Source organism: Tupaia chinensis, unplaced genomic scaffold (assembly GCF_000334495.1).
Source record: "Tupaia chinensis unplaced genomic scaffold, TupChi_1.0 Scaffold000097_1, whole genome shotgun sequence".
In the NCBI taxonomy this organism is placed as follows: domain Eukaryota; kingdom Metazoa; phylum Chordata; class Mammalia; order Scandentia; family Tupaiidae; genus Tupaia; species Tupaia belangeri.
This window is the reverse complement of record NW_006159559.1, coordinates 8,458,661-8,474,984: the sequence shown is the minus strand read 5'-3', so window position 1 is coordinate 8,474,984 and position 16,324 is coordinate 8,458,661. Positions and strand designations below refer to the sequence as shown.

The 16,324-nt window shown below is 43.5% G+C and overlaps 1 protein-coding gene across 1 annotated transcript in view; it reads right to left on the bottom strand.

Moving 5' to 3' along the window:
• NT5E (5'-nucleotidase ecto) overlaps positions 1 to 16,324 on the bottom strand; it is a 57,140-nt gene that overhangs the window by 18,432 nt on the left and 22,384 nt on the right. The window contains exons 2-3 of the mRNA XM_006143373.2: positions 10,999 to 11,221; positions 6,758 to 6,946 (exon numbers count right to left, since the gene is read on the bottom strand). Of these exons, the coding sequence (XP_006143435.1) occupies positions 6,758 to 6,946; positions 10,999 to 11,221 (412 nt within the window). The remainder of the gene's footprint in view (positions 1 to 6,757; positions 6,947 to 10,998; positions 11,222 to 16,324) is intronic.

The window sequence follows — 16,324 nt, the reverse complement described above, 5'->3', positions numbered from 1 at the left end:
TATATATATATATATATGTATGTATATATATATACACATCCCAGATATCTGCCTTCTGCATATTAGTCACAACATGGTCAAAGTAAACAAACCAGGACTATTGTGGCTGAAGACCTACCAGCTAGCAAGGAGAGAAAAATTAAAGCCTGTTAGGCTGAAAGGAAAGAAAAGTTTGAGATCTGAGGTTTCAATAAGACTGAAGGCCACTCTGAAAGAAATATGGGGTGGGTGAGGAAGATTGAAGGGTAGGAGGCCCATGACAAGAGGAGACTGGGAGATGGAGCAATTCTGGAGACAACAAAGTCTTAGCCTATGGCTCTAGAAGTGAAGTTGCTGAGATGCAGTGATGGTGACAGTCACTGGGTTGAGGGGCTCAAGGGATTCTGAGCCTTGTGTATTGGACTAGCCACCTGGAGACCCTGCCAGGATGAAGGCTGGAGCTGGAATGGAGAAGATAAGAAATTTGATATTAAATTTTCTGTGATATAGATAGAGCTTAGAAGCCATTAGATGACAGTGATAAGGAGGGGGAGCCTTGCTAGCCAGTGGCACGCTAGTTGAGGTGGCTGGATCCCATATGGCCGACTGTATGGTTCAACTCCTGGACCCAGTGGCTTGAAAAGCATGCTAGATGTGTGCGCATAGGTGCCCAAAATCCCAAGAGGAGAGTGGAGGAAAAGCAACTGTGGTATAGCCATTCCCCTCAGGAGGTGCTTTCTCTCACTCTTCTCTTTCTCTCTCTCTTTCTCTCTGGTGAGCGTATGCACCCTACTGCAAAAAAAAAAAATGTTTTTTAAAGGAACGGGAGTCTCAGAAGAGTTAGAGGAGTAATTAAGTTAATGTAGTAGCTTGTTATAACGTGTTCTACGAAAAGAATTTGTATTTGACCAAATCTTGAAAAGTAAACAACCAGGCTCTCCCTTTATGGATGATGACTTGCTAGGAAACAGGACAGTAGGAGGGACGGGAGCACAGAGTTAGCAGTTCTGGCCCCTCCACTTTGCAGATATAGAAACTGATGCCTATTGTTACGGTTTGAATGTGTCCCCCCAAGATTCATGAAATTCACGGCATTAGGAGGGTGTATTACAAAGCTGTGGTGGCCATATCAGCACTGACTATGGTGTTGAAAGGCAGGGCCTTTGGAGGTGATTAGGAAAAGGTAAGGTAATCAGGGTGGCACCCCTAAGAGAGGGGATGAGAAACAGACACTTAATGCTCTTGCCATGTGATGCCCTGTGCCACCTCAGGACTCTGCAGACAGTCCCCACAAACAAGGCCCTCATCAGATGTGGCTCCTTCACCTCAGACCTCCAACACCATGAGCTAAATAAGTCTGTATTATTTATAGATTACCCAGTGTGGTGTTCAGTTGTAAGTGACAGAAAACAGACTAAAGAACCTATTCTCAACCAAGCCCACAGCTACCCAGACTGACGCAGAATCTAAAATAGTTCAAATGCAGGGAGGCAACACAGAGACAGCATCTTAGGATCCCTTCAAAGGTCGCAGAGAGGAGTCCCTTGGTGTATCTGCTGCAGGTTCCAATTTACACTCACTTTACTATTACATTCTTCTGCAAAAGCAACATGGACCAGCTCATGGCTTGAAGATTTAACTTTATTAGAATGTTTGCATTCCAGCCCTCATCCTTGCAGCTTTCACATTTGCAAGCTGGTGGGGTAGTCCTCTCCTCCTCACTCTGACATAGAACTGGTCAGGCAATGCTAAGGTCATTTCGTGTGCACAGTAGCTGGAACTGGAAGACTCTGGAGGGACTGCCAATGTTCGGAGGGAATAGTGCATCACCATTCTAGTCATCCTCATTCAAAGCTAAATTTTTAAAAATATGGACTGCCTTCAATATAAGTAAATTAATTTAATGGGTGGTAACCCTCAATAAAAAAAATTACAGATTCTGAAAGAACTGGGCAGAAAATAGCAGGTATAATCCAGGTGCTTTGAGAAAATTTGCTTTCTGGTGTGTGTGTGTGTGTGTGTGTGTGCATGAGGGGGCAGAGAGAGAGAGAGAGAGAGATCCTGTCTATGTTGAAATGGTTCTCAGCAAGATTTAAGATTCTAAGGAATCTATTATTATTATTATTATTTTCTTTTTAGAGGTTTTTGCTATAGGGTGCATGTGCTCACCAGGAAGGCAGAGACAGAAAGGGAGAAATCACCCACCCTAGGAGGGATGGCCACACCGCAATCCCTTCTCCTCCATTTCCTCTTGGGATTTTGGGTATGCACGCACACACGCCCAGCGTGAGTTTAAGCCAGCAGGTCTGGGACTTGAATTGTGGTCAACTACATGGGAGTACAACAACGTAGTCATTATGCCATCTGCTGGTCCTAGGAATCTATTATTTTAATGATTTTTACAAACGAACTAATCAAATGTAACAGATGCATTATTTTAACTTCATGCTGATTCCATAAAATGATTTGGTAGATTTTTAAAAATAATTATTTATTTAATTTTATTTATTATTATCATTTTTCAGTTTGACCAGAGACACACACACACACACACAGAAAGAGAGAGAGAGAGAGAAAGAAGGAAAGCGAGAAAGCAAGCCACCAGATCTGGGACTCGAACTGTAGTTGGGCCATATGGGAGTCCAGTGCTTCAACCACCACACCATCTGTCAACCCTAGTAGATTTTTTTTTTTCCCCTTAAGGCTGGGAACCTTATTTAAATAGGCAAAATACCTCAACCCTATTGTGTCCTGGAATTATTTTTAAATGTTTAATTCACTCCTCAACATGACAAGTATCAACATAGAAGATTTTCATGAGAACATGTTTAATCTTGGTAAGCAATCATGAAATGTGAGATCAATTATTTTAAGTTTCTCAGAGATTGTAATTACCTCATGACTTTTAGATAAGCACATGAAAATTTTATCCTCAAGTTTTCCCTTCACCCAGTCATTCATCATTATCTAAATCCGTCGACTCAGCCAAAGGTACACACTGTGTTTTGGGACCTCTTTGGCCAGAGCGAAAGGACAGCTGGGTGAATGGGATGCTGGTGTAGCTCCTGCTGCGTTTTACGTGTTCCCCCGAAATGCAAGCATTCCATCTGGGGGCCATCATAACCACGCTGAGATAGTAGAAATTGTGTTGTGGAAAGATGAGGTCTTTGGAAAATGATTAGTCATCAGGGTAGGGCCGTCATGCCTGAGTCCTGGGGGGTTTGCAAGAAGACCGAAGGAGACAGACAAGACGCTCTGCTCTTTTCATGCTCTTGCCCTTCGCCATGTTGGAATTCAGTGAGAGGACCCTTATCAGATCCAGCTCCTCGACCTTGGGCCTCCAAACCATGAGCCGAAAAATCTGTATTTATAAATTACCCAGGCTCAGGTATTTTCCATTATTATCAACAAAACAGACTAGAACAGTTACCTATTCAGGTCTGTCTGGACACACTGATCAGTGTGTGGGTGACCAGAGTCTGTGGGTGACCCACTGGTGCTGTAAGACAGCACTGACTGAGAGGTACAGATGGGTCAAGGGGACCACAGGAATGGCTTCAGCATCCAAACAGAGGGGTATTCCTTTCTTCATGCACTGTTTTGGTCATGCTTCATTTAAAGCTGAGTTGTTTTTTAATTTTAATAAAATTATCTAATTTTATTTATTGTTATTATTATTCTTTTAATTTGCTATCTGGCATGTGCACTCAACAGAGAGAGAAAGAGAGAAAGTGAGAAAGAAAGTTGCCAGGTCTGGGACTCAAACCACAGTTAGCCATGTGGGAATCCAGTGTCTTAACCACTATGCCACCTGCTGGCCCCTAAAGCCGAGTTTTTAAAAATAGCTACAAGGAAATTAGTTTAGCGAGCGTAATTAGTATCAAAAAATAGTATCGAATGGTGGTAATTGGTATCAAAACATAGCTATAAGGAAATTAATTTAGTGAGTGATAATTGGTATGAAAAAAGAAAAAGAAATGACAGAATAGAAAACATCAGGGAGGGCCACATGGTGGGATGGCAGTAAGATTCTCTGTGAAGCTGTTCCACATGGGGAGGTTTAGGGCTTGTACCTGGACACCTCTCTGAGTGGGCCAGGCACTCACTCGCCCATGATCTGGGCCTAGCTGAGGCTGAATTGTGATGTCACAGTTCGGAGTGCTCTCTCTCTGGTTTTCTCTCTCTCTTACTCATGGAAAGAATAAATAAAACCTGAAAAGAAAATGTCTGGGTGTGTTCCAGATGCACTGTGAAAGCTTCCTTTCAGTTGTACTTACATATGTATGTGTGGGGTGCTCATGGGCAATGCTGTTCTTACAGTAGAGAAGTTTGAAAACACCACTCCAAAGTGCGGAAGCAGCAGGAGACATGTCTAACCCACTGTGTGTGCCGGCTCCTGAGGCTGCCTCAGAGAAAGGCTAAGGAAGCTTTGAGGAAGAGCTCACGTAGGCCTTATGCACCGAGCTGGCATGGAGCTGAAATAAGAACCATTACATTTCTCGATCCTATTCTGAGACTGTTTACCTTCATCCAGTCATACATATGAGGAGCTTCAAAAAGTGTGTGGAAAAGTACAGGTTTATTTGGGTGCAAAAAACAATGTGGACATCCATGCATAGGTTTTTCATAACACACATTTTTCAAGGACTTTTTGGAGACCTCTCACATTAAGTCACAGTGACCTTTTATAACAGGTACCCATTACCACTCTCCTATAGACGAGAGAAGTCGGTCATATGTAGGGTCCCGCCATTAGTTAGTGGTGGAGCCAGTAAGACTTCAGAGTTCTACCTAGTGCTGCTCAGTGACTTGCACCAATGGGATTGTTCTGGTCTTGGCTCTTGGTCCATTTAAACCATCTTGGAGTTATGAGAGTGGCTCTCGGTTGTCTGACTGCAATGTAACCAGGCGAAGAAAGTTCACCTCACTGCACAGTGCCCCTTATCAGCCTTGCAGACACTAACATGCCTGCTATGTGCCTGGGGCTATTCTCATTATTTAATAAACACCTTTCCCCATGAAACAATATTAATCTTTGTTCTGAACGATGTATGTGACTAATCTATTTTAGCCCAGTCTGAGGCTGGGTCTGCAGTGCAGTGGTGAAGTGCCGTACCCTGGGAGCTGTATCCCACGTGGCTGACTGATTCACGTCCTGGCCTAGTGGCTTGAGAAACATGTTGGGCCTGTGTGCGTGCCTGCCCCAAATCCTGATGAGATGGAGAAGTGGAGGAACGAGGGCTGTAGCATTACTACACCCACTGGTCTCTCTCTCTGGCAAGTGCAACGTGCACTCTGGCAAAAACAAACCAAAAAACCCTACCTTATCCTAGTCTGTTAAAAACAAAACAAAAACCACTGGTCATAATTCACTAATTTGATTTCACAATCACTAATGGCGTAATTCAGTTTTAAGTGATTCTTTACTTCATGTCTACTATGAGGTAAAATACTTGCAAAGAAATTAAATTAGCACAGATTCATCCTAACATCATTTCTTGGAGTGAAGGCCAGCCCTCCTTGTAAGCCACAATTGTGCAGGGCACATTTTACCGATAAGCAACCTCCAAACACCGCATACCACTCCTGGTTCACAAAGTGCGTTTGCACACACCGTCTCATGTACTTGTCACAAAGCAGCACTCTGAGCATTAGCAGCCCCATTCTGGAGCCAAGCTAACAGGCTCAGAGATTTGAAGTGACCTGCTCAAGATTACGCAGCTAAATTAAAAATGGAGGCCCCTGAGTTTCTTTCTTTTCTTTTTAGAATTCATATCTCATTTCCTGATCACAAAAGTAACATACATGCATACTGAAAATACTCAAAAGAGGTACAAAGAAAGTAAAAACAATTTTCTTAGCCACAGCCCCTTTTAACATTTCTGAGTACTTCCTGCAGTGTGGGATATTTCTGAGTTGTACTTTTATAGAAATAGGATGACCTTAGCCCATGTAAGGATGGGAGAAGCAGCAGCCTCTTCAAGGAGAGGGCCGTCCCCACGCCAACGCCTTCCTTCCCACTGTGGTCAGGAGCGCTGCCTACCGGCCAGGCCTCCTCGTCCCCTAATGAGCATACTGGACAGAGCTATGCAGTACGAGGTGGGCAGCAGTGGGAAAGACAGAACAAGACTCAAACGTTTTGGGACATTATAGATTCCAAATGGATAAAACCAAAAATTTTTCTAATTAAAACTACCTAACATCAAGACGAGAAAGAGAGAGAGAGAGAGAGTGAGAGAGCAATAAAGACATGGCAGGTAGTTATGGGGTGAGATGCATGTTCTCCTGAGCGCCTGGGGCTACGTGGCTTCAGACACCCACAGCCCTAGTACACAGGACAGCTGGAACTCAAACCGCTTCTGCTACCTGTGCAGCCGGCCCATCGCATGCCATCACCTTGAATTATAATGCCCTAGTTATGTTACTTTGTGTTTGTGTATAATTTTTTTATATCACATGTATTTTTTGATATGTGTCTATCATAAACTGATGTGCGTTGGGCAAAAATAATTAGCCTTAGCTTACGGTCACTTTTTTTACTTACACACTTTTTAAATTTTAAACATTTTGACTCTTGTAAAACATTTAGCTTAAAACAAAAAACACCTTGGATAGCTATACAAAGATATTTTCTTTCTTTACCTCCTTATTCTTAAGCATATTAAATAGCAGTGAAAAAACAAACAAACAAAAAACAACTAACAACAGTACATAGGCAAAAGAGACGAAGTATCTTACCTGGACACCCTGGCCTGTGGAATTCATTTGAAACACTTACCTGTGTAAAGAAATGTGTTGGAGTGTCCTCCCACCACTACGTCCACACCTTTTACTTTCTGGGCAATGAGTTTATCCATTTCAAAACCAGAGTGTCCCAGTGCAATGATCTTGTTCACATTTAGCGTTTTTAGCTTATCCACTTCAGGTTGCAATGCAGTGATTTCATCTTCAAATACTAAATTTGTTCCTGAGGGACAAAATAAGCAAAATGGACATTTAGTTCCAGTCCATTGTGTTATACCGCTTCTTAGGCATACTAACATGCCAAATAGAAACACCTTAATTTATTACCACTCTTCAATTACTAAGGCCAAAGCATATTTATACTTTAAATACAAAACCTCTAGGAATCCAATTTAAAAAATAAAATCAACACCCTCAGTTACATTCATTTAATGTTGCATTAATTTTAAGAGTGTAGATGATACTAAAATTTTGCCTGAACTTAACCTCCAACTCTGAGGCAGCTTCAGATACAGTTTGTTTTACCTGTTTTTATATTTGACCTCCCTACCACCAATGCAGAAGACGCCCGAGCATGTAAGTACAATGTATAAAACTGCATTCATGACTTCAAAGCTTTGTTTAGAAACTTGCGATATTCAGTGTTCAAACTTAAACTACCAGCAAGTAGTCTTTGCATGTTAGTTTTGACGCGGTGGTTGCTAACTGTCTTGTTCCCTTGCAGGTAATCTCAGCAGTAGAGCATTACTGTGCCTTGAACTAAATAGGGGCCTCATCTAAGGAGAAAAATAGAGAGGCAAGTCATTTATGGGACAAAGAAATGTGTTGATATCTATTGAAGATAACTGTATAGTATTGTTAACTGGACTGGTGAGAAATGTACACCTGTTGGAATACTCACTTTGCAAGCTAAGTAACATGTGATTAAATGTAGAAAAGAAATAGAAATTTAAAAATTAAAGAAAAAAAAATATCACAGGCATTGGAGCTGTGTATAGTCTTTGCTGGCTGCATACTCCCATACTTAGTGGTTGTGAATGACCACCTGTTGGACTGCACAGCCCAGGAGCTCTGGGTGCTGCAAACATCTGCTGCCTATGAGTCGAGATGACCATGCCCCCCACTGTCTCTATAGCCAAACCTCAGCAAGCCTTGAGGTCTTACGGCTTTGACTGGCATGAAGGTGACTGCAAATACACACAGACATGCTGCCCTGAAGTTGTGTCCAGTACTCTGCCCCAGGGAGTCATCCAGGTGATACAGACTCCTTATGTTCATTTCTAAAAACCAGCACTAAAATGAAAATGCCACGAAATGAAGAACATTACATAAAGAGCTTTCAAAATGCACAACTTCACAAACTTGTTTGAAAACCATAAATCTCTCTGAAGAGCAACAAGACTATTCAAAACACGCCCCTTTTTACACTATGATGTTTAGGAGTCTCTGTGAGCTCCAGGAGGGATTCCTGGATCCTTCACATTAACTCCACATGTGCAAGTTATCGTGGCAGGCAAATACCCTGGCTGATGTCACAGCCCAAACATTTGCAGCTCTCAGATGTGTGGTGGCAGTGTTTTCAGGAATTTACACGGAGCACTTAAAACTCAGGAGTTGTAACAGCTGTGCCACTGTGTCTGTCATGAGAACATCAAGGATAATGTGCTTCTTGCTGATCACTCCAAGAAACGCACACCTCCTGGTCACCCTGCAGTGCCACGTGACCTTATGAATCTTTATAACAAGCTGCAGGCCAGGAGGTTGTGTGGTGGTTAGGCAGCTGGATCCCACACAGCTGACTACATGGTTCAAATCCTGGACTTGACAACTTGAAAAACACGACAGCTTGAAAAACATGCAGGGCCTATGTGTGCAGGTGTGCTCAAAATCCTGAGAGGAGAATGGAGAAGGGATTGTGGCATAGACCTCCCCCACCACTACCACCATGGGAGTGGGAGGAGTGGAGGACTCCTTTCTCTTTTCTCACTTTCCTTCTCTCTCTCTCTCATTTCTCCAATGAGAGCATGTGTTTTAAAACAACAATTTCAAAAATAAAACAACAAAAACAAGATGCACCTTCATACACACCACGCCACACCTGCCACTTCCCCCTCCTGCTTAACTTCTCCACAGTACTCGCCACCTCTGACACGCCCTTTCACTCACTTGGTTATCTCCCACCAAATGCACACCTCAGTAGACCGGGATAGTTTGGTCAGCATTCTTGGTGCCTAGAACAATGCTTTGCACATAGAAAGGTGCGCAGGAGAATGGATTAATGTTGTAAGAATACTGCCTTCTTCTGCTTTGCTCTGGCTGGTGAGGGAAGAAGAAGTTCAGAGGCACGTCTGTGGGCAAGGGAATGTATTCTCCTAATACATCAGAAACCTCACAGGGGAGAGCATTGCATAGAGAGATAGCTTGGGATGTATTTCAGGATGCCGTGAGGAGAGTTACATCACAGGGGTTTCATCACCTAGCTGAGATAAATTAAATATGTTAGAAATACAAGTTACACTCCTGTGGGTAATCAGGCCACTGAGAAAAACTGGACTTAATAGGGGCCAGAGATCTGTAGGAAGAACCCACACTGGAGTGTTGGGCTTGTGGTCTTGGGAGAAGCAGGTTCTCCCAGAAACATTCTGTCCCAGGACACCCCATTGTTCCCATCTCAGGCCCTGTGCAGTTCGGTGCCTCTCTCAGGAAGATGCTAGAACGAGCATTATCCTTTCTTTCTCCATTTCAATCTGGTAAAAGACTCATGGGTCAGAGTCCAGGCTGGGGAAGTTTGATTTCTGAAGTCCCTGTGTCTCTCTGCCAACACCAACACCCACTTCTAATCTTTTTAGTAGTGACTATTCAAGATGGGACAATACTTTCCACCCAATCACACCTGAAATTTTTAGCCCTATAATCAAGCCCCTGCACAACTTTCTAGCTTGTCTTATTCAGAACTCATGTTCCAGGAAGCTGAACTACAGTATCCACACTTTTGTGATTGTGGCCCTCCATTTTGCGCTCTTTTGTATTCGTTCCTGTAACAATCACTGAGAATTACTGTGATGGCTAATTGTAGGAGTCGAGTGACTGTGTTACAGAATGCCCAGAGAACTGGTGAAGCATTACTCCTGCGTGTGTACATAAGGGCACTTCTGCTGGAAACCAGCATGTAAATCAGAAAACCGAGTGAAGATCTGCCCTCTTCTCATTCAACTGGCAGGAAGCCCAAGTACAAGAGCAACAAAAAGAGGCAGAGAAAACATGGTTTCCACGCTCTCTCTCCTTGAACACTGGAACTCCAGGCTGTCTGGCCTTAAAACTCTGACTTAACTCTGCACCTTGGGTTCTTAGGACTCTGGCTTTGGACTGAGAACTATATCATTGCCTGTCTGGTTCTGAGGCTTACAGCTACGCTGCTGCTGGTATCAAGGGTCTCCAGCTTGCAGACGGCCTGGAATGAGACTTCTCAACCATCATAGTCACACAAGCCAATTCCCCTAATAAGCTCCCTTTCTCCTTCTCTGTCTCTCCACACACACATGTATATTTATGTGGACACAGATAAATATACATATATATGTTTACAAACATATATATACATATACATATACATATACATATACATATACGTATATTTATCTGTGTCCATATAAATGTATATATACACTTGTATATATACAACTATATATAATCTATACATATGCATTTCCCATAGATCCTATGTTCTATTTTTCCTGTTAGTCAGAAGAACCTGAACTCTGACTACTGGTATACCTGACTAATACACCATTTTAACAAAGAGTAATAAATTGTGGAGACTTGATGAGACAAAGGAAAAGGGGGTTTGGACTAGAAGTGGTAAATTTATCAGACCTGTAGTTATACAAGGAAAGGAAGGTTAAGGTAAACTGAAGTGAAACTCCAGCTCTGGACTCTGGCTCCATGGAAGGAAGGGCAGTGAGTTGCATGGATCTCGTTCTTTCATAAATGAATCTGTGCTATTTAGCACTGGAGTATAAATGGCCATCTCTTCCCATTGTGAACACACGGAGCTAAACAAAGATACTGTTTATGTTAATAAGGAAGTTCACTGACCAGGAGAGATAATGTCTTAAAGAAGTAACTTCAAACAACGTGGAGCCTACCAGATTGGTTTTATAGATACCATAACTACAATGTTTGCCCTACTTCTACCTACAGGCCATAGCAGTAATGCCAAGCGCTGATTTAGTGCATCTATTTTCAAACAACGAGTTCTAGAAAAGGAGAAAATACCTGGATTTGAGAGAAAAGGTGTTTCTCTTGAAGTATATCCAACAATTCCCACAACTTCATTACCAACGGAAAGAATTTTATATGGCAAGTAAAGTCCCGATATTTGAGATGCTAGTGGCCCCTTTGCTTTAATGTTCGCACTCAGAATTGGAAATTTGGCCTCTTTGAGAAGTGGGTCAATCAGTCCTTCTACACCATTATCAAATTCATGATTTCCCAGTGCCTAAGTAAAAAGGAAAAGAGAAAAAGAATTAGGTACTTTGAAATACTCAATAAAATCATACTTTAAAAAAAATGTTGTTTTGGCCCAGGGGCTCCCCAAACTGGCGAGGCTGTGTAAGACAGAGTTCAGGCCTTGCGTCCTCCTCCTCTCTAGAGGTTTTACTCAGGGACATTCACCTCACCAGGTTGGTTCAATCGCTGTCCCAAGGTCTCACCCCAACTAGCGAAGCTGGTGTCTATTTATGTGTGGAACCATCACCTGCAATGCCGGTCAAATCCGTACTGTTCCACTACCTTTGGGTCTGGGCAGGTTTGAAAATCTGCAGTTACCAGGCTTTCCACACTCTGTTTTCCCTTATAAACTCACATTTCAGATCCAATCATTCAAACTGCTGTCTGCTGAGGGGAACTGTTAGCATAACAGAACTTTAGCAACTCAAAATGTATTGTCAACAGAGACCAAAGGCCCTCTTCCTCACTGGATCTCCTCAGCTGTCATTCTTCTAAGGTGCCCCAATGGTTTCTTCCCCAAGGACTCTCATGGTGCGCTAATTCTGAGCAAATGAGGTCTCAGAGGCACCCCAAGCCTACCATGCTCGAAGCCCCGTTTTGCATGATTTGCCATCTTGGCTCAAGGTGTCACTATGTACCCAGGCAATAGAGCCAGAAGCAGCTGAGTCCTTCCTGCTGTCTCCTCTCCCCTCCCTCCCACAAGCATCCCTTTCCTTTACTGAAATGCTCCAAGTTCTGTCCATCCCATTGTTACCACCACAGGCAGTCCTCTGCATCTCTCTTAACTTTATAATGCTGCCAGAGGGATCAGCAGATGGTGTAATGGTTACCTCACTGGACTCCCATGTAGTCAACTGTGTTTCAGGTCCTGGATCTGGCAGCTTAAAACGCACACAGGGACCAACAGTTAGTGTAACGGCTATGTTGCTAAACTCCTATGTAGGAGACTGCAGTTCGAGTCCCAGACATAGTGGCTTAAACTCAGGCCGGGCGAGTGTGCGTGTGTGCCCAAGATCCAGAGAGGAGAATGGAGGAGAAGGGATTGCAGCATGGCTATACCCCCTGGGGGGTGATTTCTCGCTTTCTATCTCTCTGTCTTTCCAGCAAGCACATGTGTCTTATAGCAAAAACCTCTTCAAAAAAAAAAGAAAAAAGAAAAGAAAAAAACACATGCTGGGTACATGTGTGTGCATCTCCAAAATTCTAAGAGGAGAACGGAAGAGAAGGAGTTATGGTATGACCATCCTCCCTGGGGGTAGATTTCTCACTTTCCATCTCTCTGTCTTTCTCTGTCTCTCTGGCAAGAACATGTGCCCTATGGGGGGCGGGGGAGAGGGAAGATCTCTCAAAAAAAAAAAAAAAAAAGGAAAAAAAAATTAATGCTGTCAGAATCATCTTTCTAAAATGCCTTTCTAGGACCAGGAGGTGGCATGGTGGTTGAGGGGCTGGATCCCACATGGCCAACTGTGCTGTTTGAGTTTTGGACCTGGTAGCCTGAAAAACAGGCCAAGCAGGTGTGCATGCTTGCTCAAAATCTGGAGAGGTGAGTGGAGGAGACAGGACTCACACAAGAGATTCCCTCCCCCCAGGAGGGGTGGGGGTGGGGAAATGATTTATTTTTCCTCTTTCTAGGTCCCTCTCTGTCTTTGTTCAGAGAGTGCTCGTGCCCTATGGAAAACTGAAAAACAAAGCATGCAGATCTGTTCTTTTCACCCTCATCCCTCCTGCAGAGGAACTGCCTTTCTGATCAAAGTCAGCACCCTGAGTAGGTCCCTCAAGGATCTTAGAGACCTGGCCTCATCTTCCCCTCCAGCCTCATTTCTGACACCCACTCCCACCCGCTCCCTTATGTTCAAGGCACCAGGCAGGGCTGGCTTTACCGCTAATGAACAGTGACCTGGGGCCCATTTCTAAATTAAAGTTTTCTTTGTATGGGCAGTGAGTGAATACAACAAAAGTGGTAGTGAAAACGAGCCAATATTTACTAAGCATACTAAGCACTTGCCACGTGCATTCACAAAAAGGCGACTGATTTTCTGGGTGACTAGAAAATCTGGTTTTGCACTGAGTTTGGTACAATTACTATGCTCATTCTACAGATGAGAGAAACAGAGATTTACAGAAATCAGATGAATTATTAAAGGTCAAATAGTAAGTGGTGGCGTGGGGCTAGAACCACTTTTGTTTGACTCCAAAGTTCTTAACAAATCTAAGCTTGGAGGCAAAGGCTTTGTGTAAGGCCTAGCACAGAGCAAGGACTCAGACAGTAAATTCCTAACTACTTGCAGTTTCCCACTTATCGTCCCTCTGTGTGTGATAGATGACTGCCAATAATCAGAGAAGCAAATAGGTAGAATAGAATAAAATAGAATATTTCTTCTTCATGACATGCCTTTACTACCTTATTCTTTTAAAGACATGTATTTATCTATTTAATTTGCCAGAAGGTGAGTGCACTAGCCAGAGAGACAGAAAGACAGGGAGAGTGGGAGAGGGAGAAAGCACCTTCCCCCATCTAATGGGGCATGGTCAGGCTGCAGTCCCCTCTCCTCCATTTCTCCACTCTGTTAAGGTTTTGAGCATGTATGCCCCGGCACCGGGCATGTTTTTCAAGCAGCCAGGGACAAGGTTCAAACCAGGTGGTTAGCCATGTGGGATCCAGTTGTCTTAACCACTAGGTCACAAGATCTGCCCACAATCTTATTCACCTAATAGCTTTAGCTCCTGAAGTACCATGATCCTTTCAGAAGAGTGACCTCCCAAGAATCCTTCACTAGGCTCTTTAAATTAGCTGTCCTTCCCCTCTGACGGCCAGCTACGGTTTAAATGTCTTCCATGGTTTATGTGTTGAGATTTGGTTGTGATGGGATTCAGAGGGTGAATGATGGTCTGACTATAGTGCTGAAAGGTGAAGTTTTGGGGAGATTAGGATTATGGTCATTAGGGCAGGGCAACCAATATGAACTCCTTTTGGGTTTATAAGGAAGGGGAGTAAGACCAGAACAGAGACATACGGACATAAATGCATTGATCCTGTCCTCCACCATGTTGTGGTCCCTGGGTTTCGGGCCTCCCAACTGGAAGCTGAATAAACTTCAATTTGTTTTGTTATTAGCAACAGAATGGGCTAGGCTGGCATCTCTAGCAGAGCTCTTGCCCGCCCTGAGTAGTCAGTCCCTCTGATGCTCACCAGCCCTGAAACACAGCAGGGATGCACTGCTGCATGAATACATGAACAGAACAGTTACAAATGCCATTTGCTCTTCTACACACAGCTAACTTTTCCTATAAAAATTAATGCAGAAAAATTCCTTTATAAATACTTTCTTTTGAACTTATATTTTCATTTCCCCATCTTGACTTTCTCCTCCCATTTTTCCTCTGTTGCACATATTAGAACTTAGTGGTTCATTAGCTCTTCAGGAGGAGGCTTCTGCTGCTCACTGCGCACACCAAGTTCCCACCGTGCTGCAGGCATGCGGCAGCACTCAAGAAATGTGTTAAATAAATGGGTTTCAATCACCCATTGCTGTGATTTTTATTAGCACATGAAAGTATCTTAGAAGACTGTCCAAGAGATGAACATAGAGAAATGAAAGACAGACCAACGTAACGGGGCAGATAATCTTATTCTGCCTTTTTCGGTCCTAAGAGCTTCCATCCAACTTCAGTCATGTGTACTTGTAAACTGTTGCTAAACTGTTACTCGCCGCTTACTGTTTAACCATCGCCTTCGGCAAGTAATTTCCATGTTAAATCATTTCTTATGCTCATACTTCCCCTCTCCTCTCACTTATTGTTTTGCTTTCCAAATATTTCACTTCTAATATTGAGTTCATTCATTCACCAACCCTAGCCCTTATGCCAACTTTGTAAATTTTACCACAAAAACGAAGTCCGCCAAATGTACTTTCCTGTAACTTAAGCGGGCTGAACCTAGTGAACTGACCTTTAGTATCTCCAACACCAAATCAAAGAAATATAATAAGAGCATCGGGTTCAGCCCCAGCTCCTCACCCCCACCACCTGCTCTGTGCCAGAGAAAATCTAAAAAAATTTATCAATAATCTGGGCCAAGTGGTGGTGGAAAATCATACCCACATGCGAAAGGTCCTGGGTTCATGTCCTGGGACCTCGAAGTGCATGCTAGCACATGTATGTGTGTACGCGTGAACCAGGCCGGCCGAGGCTGGGGGTAGATCTGGATGTAAAGACCCTGTGGGGTGCCTGTCTCTGTCTCTCTCTCCTACTTCTCTCTCTGCCGCTGTTTTACTCTCTGTGAAAGAAAATTTTAGAAAGGAGCCAATGATCTTATGTGAAAGAAAACTTTCCACATTCACAAAGAACAGTTCAACAAACTTGAAAAAAGGTTTGTCCTATTCACAAATAAGTGCCAGTAAGATAGTAGAAATACTAATATATAGTAGTTCATAAATTAAAACACAACGAGAGAGCAGAACCCGGGCACTGTTCAGAGAGGTTACTGTGGTCAGGCTCTGAATTATGATGCAGATGGCGAAGCTTTTCACCTGCTTCTAGACAACGTGGTTCCTCTTCTTCTAGTATATAATTTTTTCATATCCTGCCTTCTGAACAGTTTCAATGGCTCACATACCGAATCAGAGTAAAATGGAGCCCATTTAAATGGAGCAGGTGGAGTGAGTGGTTTTATTATTCATTCAGTAAACATCTGCTCGGCACTGGTGCCAGCACTCGCCTGGGGTCATTGAGGACACACTGAGGACACAGAGGCAGCCAACATGTGAACTGATGGCCGCAGGGCACAAGCACTATTAGGGCAGGTCTGCAAGGTACCGAGGATGCACAAGCAGACTGGGACTAAGGTCCCTGAAATTTGTCAGAAAAAAAGTATTGTGGCCCAGGGCATCACTGGGAAATCAGTATGGTGGCCAAAGGGTCATGACTTTCTGGTGAGGAAGACATGGAGATATTTAAGGCAAGGCCAGAGGCAGCTGGGGTATACCTTGGCCTGCAGTGAGTGGATGGGAGCCATGTGAGCCTGAGGGCCAAGAGACTGGCTAGAAGACGGCATAGCCCCGACAGAGGGGGGGTGGCCTGGGGGGGGGGGGGG